General features: G+C 36.5%; 2 protein-coding genes across 2 annotated transcripts; both read right to left on the bottom strand.

The window, feature by feature from the left end:
- Positions 1-339: 339 nt before the first annotated feature.
- On the bottom strand, positions 340-1,005 carry LOC102707156 (glycine-rich cell wall structural protein 1.0-like). The gene has a single exon (XM_006661752.1). The coding sequence runs from the start codon at positions 1,003-1,005 to the stop codon at positions 427-429; it is 579 nt and encodes a 192-aa protein (XP_006661815.1). The 3' UTR covers positions 340-426.
- A 6,390-nt stretch (positions 1,006-7,395) lies between these two features.
- LOC102707433 (putative glycine-rich cell wall structural protein 1) lies at positions 7,396-7,983 on the bottom strand. The gene has a single exon (XM_006661753.1). The coding sequence runs from the start codon at positions 7,969-7,971 to the stop codon at positions 7,396-7,398; it is 576 nt and encodes a 191-aa protein (XP_006661816.1). The 5' UTR covers positions 7,972-7,983.
- Between the last annotated feature and the right edge of the window lie 6,121 nt (positions 7,984-14,104).

Here is a 14,104-nt window from a genome sequence, read left to right on the forward strand (position 1 = left end):
GAAGCAATATATGGCATAGACCAAAAACCGTTTTGCTTCTAGGTGTTATTCTCTGAAAATAATTCTATAGCTCCTTGATGGATATGGTTGTTTCGGATGTATATTTCTATGAGAAATGTGGTCTTTCTCGATGTTATTTCCAACTTACGAACTTGATTTTGCCGACGGTATCTACGAAAGCTTTTGGATTCTTATGGGCGATTGACAAATGTCCATGCGTATATGGATTAACTGTGTCACAGTAATGCAATTTTAGACATGACACCGACCTACAAAGCTACAACTCATCAGCAAACATACGGTTTTAGTACATTTATATCAAAACAATAGAGCCTTTTATTTCTTACTAGACAGAATAGAGTACGCATAAATATCACACGTCAGGCTCTATTCATGTATGTTTTGATCGCAGATCGACGACTAAAATCACGGATTAGCATCACCATATCCCGAACCATTGCCTTTGCCACTACCGCTCCCACCATAGGTACCATTGCCTTGGCCATTAGCATTTCCATTAGCACCAGCATTCGCATAACTTGGTCCGCCATAGTATGTATTGGCTGAACTAGAGCCAGAGCCAGTACCATTACCGGATCCTGATCCAGTAGATGGCCAATATCCTCCAGCTTGTCCTCCACCACTGCCTGCACCCTTACCTCCAGCGCTAGAGTAACCACCATAACCAGAGTAATACCCGGTAGCATACTGACTAGAGCTTGAACCTGCACCAGATCCGCCACCCGCCCCGTATCCACCATATTGGCTGGTGCCAGCACCTCCACCGCCGCCTCCCGCGGTAGCATTGGCACCATTCGAGCCACTCTGTGCGGCCCCGACACTAGCCCCAGCACCAGAGCCACTGCCATTGACAGCTCCACCGCCCCACCCTTCTCCCGTACCTGTTCCATCAGCACTAGAGTATCTAGTTACTCTCGCAGCATTAGCTAGCCCCATGCTCAAGAGAACGAAGAACCCAAGAGCTGCAAGTTTTGTTCCTGCCATTGTGAACTTACTTTGCTAGATCTGGTTAACCGTGAGATGAGTGGTAAGCAATGGATTGTGCACGTATTTATAGGGCATAAAAGCCATCTAGCGCACACTTGTGCCTAGCTAGTGATGTACCACTGTGTTCAGCTTCTGTAGGAGATCAAGTGGTGGTATACCTGTGTAAAACAACAACCTAGACCAATTAATGCAGTGCTTGTTGACCAAGACTAAATCAAACAAGCCTGATCGAGATGACGCGATTAATTAATTACTTCGTATAGCGTTACCACTTGCGATGTGTCCATGGTCCTTATGTTTCATTTATCAAGTTTAGATGCTCTCCTAGTCACATATATGATATATCTTCTTTCTCATGTTTGGATTAATTAGTTATCACAGTACTGGTGCCCAAACAAGTTGGTACATAAAATAATTATGCCATGATTTACATCAAAGTGATGGATGCACTACTACAGAGACACATCCATATGTGCTGGTTCGTAACACTTATAGGTGTCGGATATGGACCCAACACAGACCAATGAGGTTATTAGTTTTCAAATATAGAAACATTGTCATCAACATTTACCATGAATCGATACTTATGAACGAATCATTTGTGTCGGTTCATAGCTAGAACCAGTACAGATACTTGTCATTGGTGCCAGTTCTTGAGGATGCAGTACATGCCAATGCTCGGTGAATGGGAGAGAGAACCTGTCAGTGCGGGTTCTAAAATAACCGACACTGATGTCTCGGTCAAAATGATTTGTTCCTTTTGTTAGTGGTGGGAGGATCTCTCTCTACAAAACTTCTATCGTTGAATGCATTACCTCTGGGCTCATTACAACTACAGATAAATTGAGATAGATTATGATGCATGCATGATTATGGTTGTGTTTAGTAGACCTCTTCTAGTAATTGTAGCAACTTGAAGAATATTAGCCTTATCTTTTCGCTTCTACTTATGTTTATAAGCCAAAAATTTAACTTTCAAATTTGATTTTGGGTATTTTTTTTCGTAGTTCATTTTGCAGCCTTTGTTTTTAGATTGATATGTATATAAAAAGTTTTTTATAAATTATTTTGAGTAAAATATACAGACAGTCCTTAAACTTGAGAGCAAGTGTCAGTTAGGTTCAGGAACTTGAAAACCACATATCTAGGTCAATAATCTTGGTTTAATGATTCGTAGCGGGTCCAAACCTCATTTGACCTAGGCTGGCTCCCAACGTGGCAATCCACGTAGGCAAAACAGCCTAGGGTCAAATGAGGTTTGGACCCGCTACGAATCATTAAACCAAGATTATGGACCTAGATATGCAGTTCTCAAGTTCATGCACCTAAGTTACACTCGCTCTCAAGTTTTAAGGACCACCCATGTATTTTACTCAATTATTTTTTATTTGTAAATATGTCGTTTGGCTTCTTACTAGTAATGTAGCTCGCTCGGAAGGTTTAGATTCTTGCCTCTAATTTAATTGTTTTGTACTACTGGAATCCGAAAATAAGCTTATGTGGCCTCATTTAAGATAGCTAATTAAAATTCAGACCAGTAAGCTTATGTTGTCTTATTGTTGTGATAGTTGTTTCAAGACATAAACGAATAAAACAACTCCTACAAAGTTGAAGAGTTATTTCAGAAAAGTATGAAAAGTGTTCCAACAAAATTTTTATATAAATTTGTTGATGAAACACGCCATATTAAAATCAACGTAAAGAATGAAAAAAAAAACCACAATGCATAATCATATATAAACAGGTGCTATAAGTAGAAGAGGTTTTCGCTTCTCTATAAGAGTTAGAAATGAATAAAGAAGATTTCTTTTATCATCGTCTTACATTAAATTGTCCTGTTATAAAATAATTATTATATTTCATGTTATAAGATGTTATGTTTTTATCTAGATTTAGTTTTATATAGATTCTAATAAATATAAATATATATATATATAACATATCTATTGATATACAATTTAGTCTTAACTAGATTCATAAATTAATAAATTTATACGACTTGTATATATGTATAGATGAATTAGCATCCATAAAAATAGAAATAACATCAGAAAATCTTACATCATGAAATGAATGTAGTATTGTAATATAAACTATATGAGTATCAGTTTAGGTATATACGGAGTATAAGAGTGTATTAATTCTTTCTAGACGTAGAGGCTGAGAATATAATCGTCTATATATCTCGTAACAGCAATATAATATTTCTGTGTAGTAAATGGTGAACCAGGATAAATTAACTCCTAGTGGCATGTTCAGAGATCGAAACACTCACATCCTCTGATGAGCAGAAGATTTTTCTGCGGCCCATATGCATGGCAGTTGACATTTGCGGAGGACGACCTCGAAGTTTTCGCAGCTGACTTTTGACCTGTCTGTATGAGCTAAGCAAGTTGGCAATCGGATCGAGTATCCGATCCGACCACGCAGCTGCATGCATAGTTTAGAACACGATACACGCGGAGACAGAATTAATTAGTTAATTACTTGGAGGTGGTCGATCTGGATCAGCTGACCAGCTAGCGTCGCGACCGAGGGAAGTACGTAGCAGAGCTTGGCCGCCGCCAAGCTCGATCGATCTGGTCGCTCGCCGAGTCGCCGGCATCTTCGGCAACGTCAAGCGCGCGCCGGCGCTGCGTGGAGCGCCACCTCCCCATCTGGTCCGGTGGCCGGCGAGAGGCGCCGCGCGCATCTTCGTCAGCCTCGAGCTCGTCAACACGGATTTATGCGGCGGCAATCCAAGAAGCCTCCGTCGCCGGATCTCGATCTTCTACAATTATGCTAATATTGTCAGTGACATAATAACAAACGATATCAATCATCCGCTGCCTACCTTCGCCGGTATCCTCGGTACAGCTGTTTACCACCATTGCCGGAGTTTCATGGTGGTGGCGATGTGACGGCGGTAGGACCAATTTCTTTGTTGTTTTCACCGCTAATATCGACGAAAATGATTATGCGGACTTCATTGTTAGTGTAAGAGGAATAGTTATGACATGCAGGGCGCCATATCATTTTGAAATAATGTCATTAATATTAATACCTTCTCTCCGGTATAAAACACAGTGACGATGAAATTTTAAATGTTAGGACTTTCTTGGCGGGGTCTTATGGATTAGATTTAATGGTAATAACGATTACATGTTCTGTACAAATAACTGATCTACAACTCAACTATATTATGCAGTGTTCCTCTTTTGTTTTACAGTGTTCCTCTTTTGTTTTAGTTGGATGTCAGTTGCTCGTGATTGTTATTCTCGTAGATATGTTTTACCTGTTTGAGGAACATTAGGACACAAAATTTCTTTGTTTGCATCAAACTGAATGAATTTGATTATCTAGATAACTAGATGGATATCTCGCGTGTTGCTGCGGGAGAACTGTGTGATAATATAGTATATATGAGTTCAAAAGGATTTTTCTTACCTAATATACGTTTTTTCATGTGTTTATATATTTTTGTGTCTTTATCAATTATCCATATGTTATAAATAATTGGGTTGTATGGTGTGCCTTTTGGGTAAGAGATGTAATTTACACCCTTGATATATCATCGTAATGCTAAAAATAATTAAGGTCACATGGCTTTATGAGAGAAAAGAAAATTAGCATTAACTATATTTAGTGGGCATTAACTTGATAGAAAGAAAGGATGCGGTTCTGTATTCCCACGTATTTAGAAAACTTAGTAACATCATAAAATTGTCGAATTACCCTCAAAACAAAACAATTATATCCATCTGTGACTTTTATAAATACATGTAAGAGTTTATCCTCAAAATAAAATATATGTTTTTTAAACCATTTCAGTAAGATACATGACACTACAGATTTCGAATGTTGCATGGACCAGAGTGCGATTATCGTACATAGATGCCCTATCTATACTCGTTTTAAATATAAGTTAACTTAGCCAGAGGGGCGGATGCGGCCTAATTTAATCGAGTCCCAAGAAAAAGATGAATATAGCATATATTGCCTCTGTTTCATGTTATGGCCTCCTCCAATGGGTATCTATAAGCTATCTATAAGCGATACTATATAATTTTTTTAATAGAAGAGAGATAAAAGCTATAGTCTCTTGCACATATTCTAATGTCAAGTGAGAATGAATTATGGGGTCATTATACTATAAGTTATTTGCTAAGAGCTAGACCATGGAACAAGTTGTCTTTTAGAATGCTTAGAGATAGTATGTTATGTCTATTATTGGAGGTGGCCTAATATTTTCAAGCATTGAGACTCATGGATGTGCTAATGAATGTGGGCACGTATATACAAAACATATAATTATAAAATTCAAATAACGGAATCCAAGCTGAGAAATTACTAAATTATATGCCAGAAGGAATCTCAGAGTTTTCTCAAAACAATGTATGGTCGACAGACGAACAATTAATGCTAACATTAGTTAATTCACTTGCTTAATTCTTCCTGATTACATTAGCCTTGTGCAACCATACCACCGCTAGGGGAAGGAGTATATACTATACAATTAACACGTACTCAACCTATACTGCTACTTGGTGACACTATACTGTCCGTGACCTCTGATAAAGTATGCATGTCTCGTTTAGAACATTATGGCGATAATTGACCATCACATGTTTTTATATTGATCGTCAACGGTAGCAGAGTACTAATACAGATATAGATTTTGATCTAATTTCATTTACCTTTTTGGAAACATGATAGAAACAAATGTGCTCATAATACGAAAATTATTTAAAAAAAGGTTTTCACAGGTGGGTGACATTTGAAAATCAAGTTGGGCAAATGGTTGTACAATCACATGTAAAAAAAAGTAAAATGACATGTAGCTTAGTGATTGTATTGATTTAAGTAGCATCTAAGGTCCTGAGTTCAAATCAATTGGTTATTTTCCTACTGGGTTGGATGTGCTAAGTTCCCGAACTAAAAAAATATATCTCTATAAATCCGGTTGGATATCGAGACCGGGTAAAATTACCCTAATCAAAAAACATATAAAAAAGATATTTTCACATGTAGAGGCCGAGCCATTGCCATTGGTCAGCAGCTATGGTCTATGGGAGGTTGTAGTACCTGGCTCTCTTCGGGAGATAGCAGCCATGCAGCTAATCACGTTGTGAGCCTTTTCGGCCCATGCATGGGTCCAAGGTCCAACTAGCCCAGCCCATTAAAGCCCTACGTCATGCTATTGGCAAAGGCCATCGGATGGGAAAATCAGTTTCGTTGACGTCTACTTGAGACACAGCTGTTTGAAGTGTTGTTGTATACATAAATGGGACACGCTCGGCTTAATTAATTTACTCGGTTGTCCTCCCTCCCTTTTACACGTAAGACTTCGTAGCCTTACCTAAATTTATCTAAATTTATATGAATACTAATTAATCTAGACATATATATAAATTAATTATATACAATATTTATCAATAGTTGAATTTAATCAAGATTAGAAAGTCTTCCGATATGAAACGGAGATACTACTGTACATATCACACTTAAGTCAGCCCTAGACAAAGTACCAACCAAATCATGATTCAACAACGGGAGAGAACAACTACATAATCTTTTTGCTGCTAATACTAATAGATCATGCAATTCCAACTAGTTGGAAGGTGTGCAACATATATAATTCCCTTTCTATTTAGATTTCTGTCCTCACACTAATTAATACCGCATCACAGGCAGATCTGCCAGTCAGGCTGGGTGGGCTAGAGACCCTATCGAATCGTGTCATTGGAGCATCTCTTAGTTCTACCAATAAAATTTTTGCCTTTTTGCCATTACTGAAAGGAAGGAATGGCTAAAGACGTCAGGAAGCAGTTTGAACAAAGGTTGAAGAAGACATTAATCCTTCCTAATCTTTTTTTTATACCACTGTACGGCATAACCAGGTTATTATTACGATTTTCTCGTGGGCCATCTTTGTAAAACAATTATTGTGGGGACTAATATATATATATATATATATATATATATATATATATATATATATATATATCATTTTCTCTCATCATCGTCGTCGTCGTCGTTATTATTATTATTATTATTATTATTATTATTATTATTATTATTATTATTATTATTATTATTATTACTGCTGCTGCTCCTTATTATGCCTCCTTAGTTACATTACATTGTCGCTCACATATATAAAGGCGGTACACATCAAGAAGAATTTGTATAGAGATTAAGTAACATTCCATCGGGAACAATAAACATGTGCGTACATTGCATGAGCAGTAGGCCGCAGTAGCCTAATTAGTACAACAATGGAGTCCTTTATTTTTTTTTCCTACCTAGTGAAAAAAAAAGTAAATATAAACGATGATGGATTACTAAAAAGTTGCCATAACATTACGCGATGGACTCCGTCGTTGGCTTAACTGATGCACAAGAAAACTAAGGAGAGGCATCACCATACCCAGATCCACCTCCTCCGCCACCACCACTCCCACCATCCTGGCCACTCCCATTGCCTCCGCCAGTGCCACTAGCACTTGCACCTGTGTTAGAGCTCCACCCGTTATTGTTAGAGTTGCTAGAACTATAACCGGTGCCACTACCAGATCCACTACCAATCGAGTTGTAAGAGCCTCCTGCTTGTCCACCCCCACTACCACCACCAGCACCGCTTGCACTAGAATTGCCACCATAACCAGAATCGTCCCCATTACCATATTGGCTAGACCCTGAACCTGAACCATCCCCAGCACCAGATTCATATCCACCATATTGGCTAGCACCATCACCGCCGCCACTGCCTGCCGCTATTGCATGAGCACCGTTATTGTCACTTTGACCAAACCCATAACCACTACCAGACCCTGAGCCACCACCATTTACATAACCAACACACCCTCCCTCTCCATTGCCATACCCATCAGCGCTCGAGTATCCAACCACTCTTGCAGCATTGGCTAAGCTCATGCTCAGGAGAACAATGAAGCCAAGCGCAACTAGCTTAGTGCCAGCCATTGTGTACTTCTTACTGGCTAATATCTAGATGTGGTGTATGCTATGAAGATGGTGACATGCATATTTATAGTGCTTGAGCCTTGAGGTGATGCATGCAGTTGTTTTATTTTTCCAGTAGCACTTTGTAGTTCGAGGCATGCAACTGGGGGCTTAAAGAACATATATAGCTTGACATGGAGCCTATTGACTTCCTGTATCATGACAGTAATAAACAATATATAATATAAAATTATAGTTTTAAAACAACAATAAACACTCGTGTTTTTCTTTCATCCTAGAGATGAGATTTGCTTCCCATGTATAATTATTTCCGTGCATATCTACAGTCATTGACATCAATAATTAAATCTAACTCCACATATATACTGCACAAACGAGCGAACACATTTGATGCCTCTTTTTAAATACTTTGTGCAACCAACCTTTAATTTGCATTCTGGGACTTCGTCAGGTAATACCGCTGAAGTGCAGTTGAATGGCATTGAATGGTTATTGGTACAACTCTGCAGCACTCTAAAATCACCCTAATTTATAAAATCGTTGTTGAAGATGAATGTCTGGAAATTTGAGAAAGTTCATTGGAGCCTGCAACAATTAATTGGAAAGATTGAGCTTCAACTTGGCTTGTTGTTTTTTCCAGTAAATTAATTTGTCATGCCTCCAAATGTTTACTAGATTTTTCAGAGCATTCTAATTAATTTCAAAGCAACGGAAACCTCTAAAAGAGTCCCTAACAATAAAATATTAAAAATAAATTTTCCACCCACCTCTTGGGCCATTTCAGCCAAACGGAGTCCCTTTTCCCTGCTTCCTTTCTCTCCCTCCCTTTGGACCTTCCTCCGCCAGCCCACGGCAGCACCGTCCGCATCCGCACGTACTACTCCGTCCTATAAAAAAAGAATTTCTAGAGCGGTTGACTATCATCTTATTTAAAGATTTTATTAAAAAATTAAAAAAAATTAGTCAGACGTAAAGTACTATTCATATTTTATCACATAGTAACAACAAAATATTAATCATAAAAAAATTTCAAATAAGACGAAGAGTCAAAAATTAAAAAACACAGGAATTTGTTTATTTTGGGACAGAGGTGGTAGGCAGGGCAGGGTTTCTTTTTGACTCAAACCAATGGCTTGATATGCTCATTGAACCGGCTATCTTTTTTAAAAAATTTAATTCGAGATCGTACATCAGTGTCGGCTCTACATCCAACAGTGACGATGAGCTCGATTATTAGGACATCGACGATTATTGCTATAGCATTAATGACTAAAGTGGTCTCAGCTATATAGACTGCCTATAAGAATAAATGCTCACATATTCTTTTTTTTTAGAACTCACTTTGCTCTCTACTCTATACATAAGCATTGTTGTAGAGTTTGTTATAACTAATGTTATCTATGAAGGGTCCCATCTATATAACCTACGTCGTCTTCATACGTTGCTTATGCGTACGTAACTTATTGTGCTAGTTGAACTATCGGCACTGACGGGTCTTCCCAACCTCTACTTCCATGGCTGTGTTCGGCGGTGAGGAAAAGAAGATTTATCTGGCGTGAAAAATATAGTGATAAATTAATACATGATTAATTAATTAATTATTAATTATAAAAAATATAAAATAAATTAATTTGATTTTTTAAAGCAAATTTTCTATAGATTTTTTAAAAAATATACACCGTTTATCAATTTGGAAAGTATGCCTATGAAAAACGAGGCAAACTAGATAAGTTATCTAGCGCAACGTACAGGGCCTATGAGGTTTATATATATACAGACTATGGTGTAGTAGTGATCATTAATGAAGACAGTAGGTTTCACAATTACAGGTATGTATCTCATGTGCATATGGTACCTGGCGTGCAAGATGACAAGCTAATTTACGAATGGTGGATTTTTTATAAAAGAATTATAATAATATTTTTAATGTTATATCAGGTTAACAGCGTGCGTGGCAAAGGTTCGATCCATGGATGTATTTGTCTATATATACCTCTCCACATTCTGAACCCATCGCGAAGTACAAAATAAATAGATCATATAGTGCATCTGCACACACGTTGCGGAGTAATTAATTAACTGCTGTATCATGAGATCAGTACACTGTAATTAAAACGCAGGGCGATAATACTGTAATTAAAACGCAGGGCGGTAATTAACGATCGACTATTCAAACTGTACCACTAGTAATAATTACCCGCTTGGTTTTTTAATTGATGCCGTTGAGTCTTAGATCTACGTTTGACTACCCTCGTCTTATTTAAAAAATTTATATAAGTATTAATTATTTTATTATGATTTGATTTATTATTAAAGTAACTTTAAGTATGATTTATAATTTTATATATTTTGATAAACTTTTTAAATAAAACAAATAATCAAACGTAAATCCAAAAGTCAACTGTGTCAATAAAAAAATCGGAGTAATATCGATCAGTTCGATAACAGCAAGTGTAAACGACGACATAACGGGTGGGATGGGGTTAGCTGTTAAGGTCATTGTCAGTAGTCTCTTTTATTTCATAATTTTCAAGTGTGACGTGCCAGCATTCTAATTTTGTTATGTGAAACGAAAAAGCATCTCTCAATAGTCTCTTTTATTTCACAGTTTCATAGACTTAATAAACAATTAAATTTCTGCACAAGAGTATGATCAAATGTAGCATACAATTGTTGTATGAGAGGAAAATAGAAGGTAGATCCCACACAACATTTGGATGAAAGAAATGTTTGGTCTCAATGGACTTTAATTTGGTTTTTATTTATTTGGAAACAACGCCACGAGCCTTGCACTAGGATGAAAGAGTTTTTTTTCCTAATTAAATACTTGTTATGTCATCTTAAAAATCTGATGTGACATCTAATTAATGCCAAACGAAAAGGATATTGAGAATTGTCTTATTGCAGTGACAAAATGCAGGCAGTATGATCTAATTAAGAGCTATTAAGTATAGTTGACATTAATTTGCAGTACTGGCGGCCTCGATGCTCTCGCGTTTTACTGTGGCGTCTCCTACCTTACACGTATGAGCGTCGTTGCAAGTTGCCGACGTCCGTGCTACCCATGCATGCAATGCACGGATCGAGTACGTACTTGGGTGTGTGGAATACTAGCTAGAAAATTGACATCCACGTTGCAGAGGCGACCTCGAGATTCTCGTGACCATTATCTCCATTTTAGTTTAGCGACTATTGGTTCGTGGTTTTTTATTCTTACTTTTGGTTTTTTATCCAAGAAAATAGTTGATTAATTTTCTTCTTACTTTTGGTGGAAATGGTGGTTTTTGTGTGATGCGGTGTAGCGAAAAGGATTGACGAATGTACTTATAAGTAGTAGAGATGTTTGACTGTTTATTGAAAAGTTTTATGACCTTTAATAATAAAATAATTAATAACTATATAAATTTTTGAACAAGACTAATAGTCAAAGGTCTAGATATTAACTATGTCAAATAAAAAAAGAGTATGTGATAGAAAATCATTTACTGATCATTATATATAAGTACAAATTATAACAATATGAAGGCATACTTCATGACATCTTAAACCGAGGGAGTGTGTATATCGATCAGTAATCTTTTTTATTAGGGGATGATTGCATTGTGATTTCATAAATAAATAGTCAAGGTCATCTCGTTTACTTCACTGTTATCGAAGATGATAGCTAGGCGATCATGCAATTCATTTTCTAGGTTTAAGAATGAACACGTGGTATCTCGATCTCTTTCGACGAAGCTTCCATATATAAATGCATGGTCAAAATAAGTTGCAAAAGTGTGTTAGAATATATGCTCGTCGCCAAGGAGAGGTTTAAGGGCATCATCGATGTTTAAGGTCATATCATTGTTAAGCTGAATAAATTTTGTGTTAGTAGTTGCTCTAGTTACGATGTTCGCTAAACCAAACGTCCCATGAGGTGGCATCAAAGGGAGAGAGATTATATGCTGCGGCAGAGTTAGAACAAAATATAGAAGAGTGTCATTCACTTGCTTTTTGGTATTTTTGAAGTGAGTTTAGACTGCTACGGTGCCTAAGCTTAGATCAAGAGGGGTGTATATATGGTAAAAATACATAAGCTCTACCTATAGAATTTTCTAAACCGAGTGTCTGGGAACTCCTCCTTCATTACTTAGCACTACCCCTGATTATATGTGGGTCTGGAAAGAGAGCTAGCTTTACTGGGAGAGGAGAGGTGAAACAGAGTTTGTTTTATTTTTTATGGTTCACCACAGGCTTTTGGGTGACCTCCATGGGCAGAGCTAGTCTAAGAAAACATTGGTGTCATCTTTATATGTTGGCAACTCAAAACATCTCTATACTTTGTAAGGCCACCCTAAAAGACTTAAGGCCCTATCTTATTTACCACATTTGAGATATCCTAATTAACGTTTTACATAACACATACAAAGGTAAGCAATAGACTATGAGAAGATGATATATATGTATATATAGTGTGATAAAAAAGAAAAATCATACATATCTTATTTTGACCACTCACTACTAAAGAACCAACTATTCGTGATGGGTTATCTTTGATGGTTCAATGCGATCTGTTTGAGATGACTCATCTCTAACGAGTTGAAAAACATCCCATTTGAGATATGGTTACTGAGAATGACCCGTCGCAAATGAGAGGCTGTGTCATGGGTCATAGTCATAACCATGGCATGTCATAGAAGATATTTTATCATGGCCTATGGCCTGTCATAGAAGATATTTTATTAGTGATAGGGGTAGTGATACTTATGAACCGGTCTAGAATCTTTGGTGTCGAGGGTGTGCTAACTCAATTTACTTTTCATTTTCTTATATTTGTTTGTTATGTGTGCTCTAATGTAAGCATTTCTCCATTATAAAATTATGTATAGTTCATAAAGCATGAATATGTGATTAACCAAGCTATGGCTCTTGGTGATAAGTAACAGACTAATTTATGAAACTTCCAAGAAGTCTACAGTTATTGTTTCAAAACTTATTTTAAAGAGTTCAATCATTTTAAAGCAGTGATAAAGCTGAAGATATTGATTAGGGCATTTTACCATCTTGAAAAGTACCTTGAGACGCTAAAAAAGTAAAATTCTGGTACCCCAAGGTATACTGTACCTCTATGTACAAAATTTTTATACTGAAAAATATTATACCTCAATATACTTTTTCATAGATATAAAGAAAGCTCTATAATTAATCTTAATACTACCTCCGTCCCTAAATATTTGACGTCATTGACTTTTTTATAAACGTTTGACTATTCGTCTTATTTAAAAAAAATTGTCAAATATGTAAAGCTATATATATGCATAAACATATATTTCACACTAAATGAAATGGTATAAAAATAAATAATAATAATTAAATTTTTTGAATAAGACGAATAATCAAACGTACATAAAAAAGTCAACGGCATCAAATATTTAGGGATGGAGGGAGGGAGGACATAACTGCATGTAGGTACTAATTATGTACATATACTCTCCGTATCATATATTTGAACTTTTGAGGAACAAAACAAACACAAAGGGAGATATTTTGATATATAAGATCACAACAATAGTTAGCTATGTTTTTTCTTCAATGAAACGTGATCTAGCCTCTAGGTGAAGGCTGTATCCCGCCACGGTTATCTATGCACTATATTTAAACCTGCAGCAGGGACAAAGATAGATATATATATATATATCGTCTAACAAATAGTCTTAGCATATATATATATATATTACTCTCTCTATTTTATATATATAATTTTCTGGGTTTGTCTTGATTCCTCCATATATCAATGTATATGTTCTGTATATGCATATGTGTCTAGATTCAATAGCACACGTATGAATCTAGGCAATGCTAAAAACTCTTATAACGTAAAATGGAGAGAATACCATGTATGTACGTACTGTTGTTGACCACTTTGATTACTATGTCTAACTGTGGAATTTTATTTACAAGAAAAAGATCAGCTGTGCACGTGCATATATATTATTGAAGAAAAATCCCGGCCATTAGTTAGTCATAATGAACTGCATGCGGAGAAGAACTACATCCGTAGGGCTTGGGTGGACTTAAGATATGTAAACTAGTGATCACAAAGGTATGTTTCAGAAATTAAAATTTCTAAAAAAGATGAAATAGAACACATGGA

The sequence above is a fragment of the Oryza brachyantha genome, chromosome 10 (assembly GCF_000231095.2).
Source record: "Oryza brachyantha chromosome 10, ObraRS2, whole genome shotgun sequence".
Lineage (NCBI taxonomy): Eukaryota > Viridiplantae > Streptophyta > Magnoliopsida > Poales > Poaceae > Oryza > Oryza brachyantha.

Bases quoted from the DNA above. Each gene is read 5' to 3' on its own strand.
- LOC102707156 (XM_006661752.1), bottom strand. From the start codon at position 1,005: ATGGCAGGAACAAAACTTGCAGCTCTTGGGTTCTTCGTTCTCTTGAGC.
- LOC102707433 (XM_006661753.1), bottom strand. From the start codon at position 7,971: ATGGCTGGCACTAAGCTAGTTGCGCTTGGCTTCATTGTTCTCCTGAGC.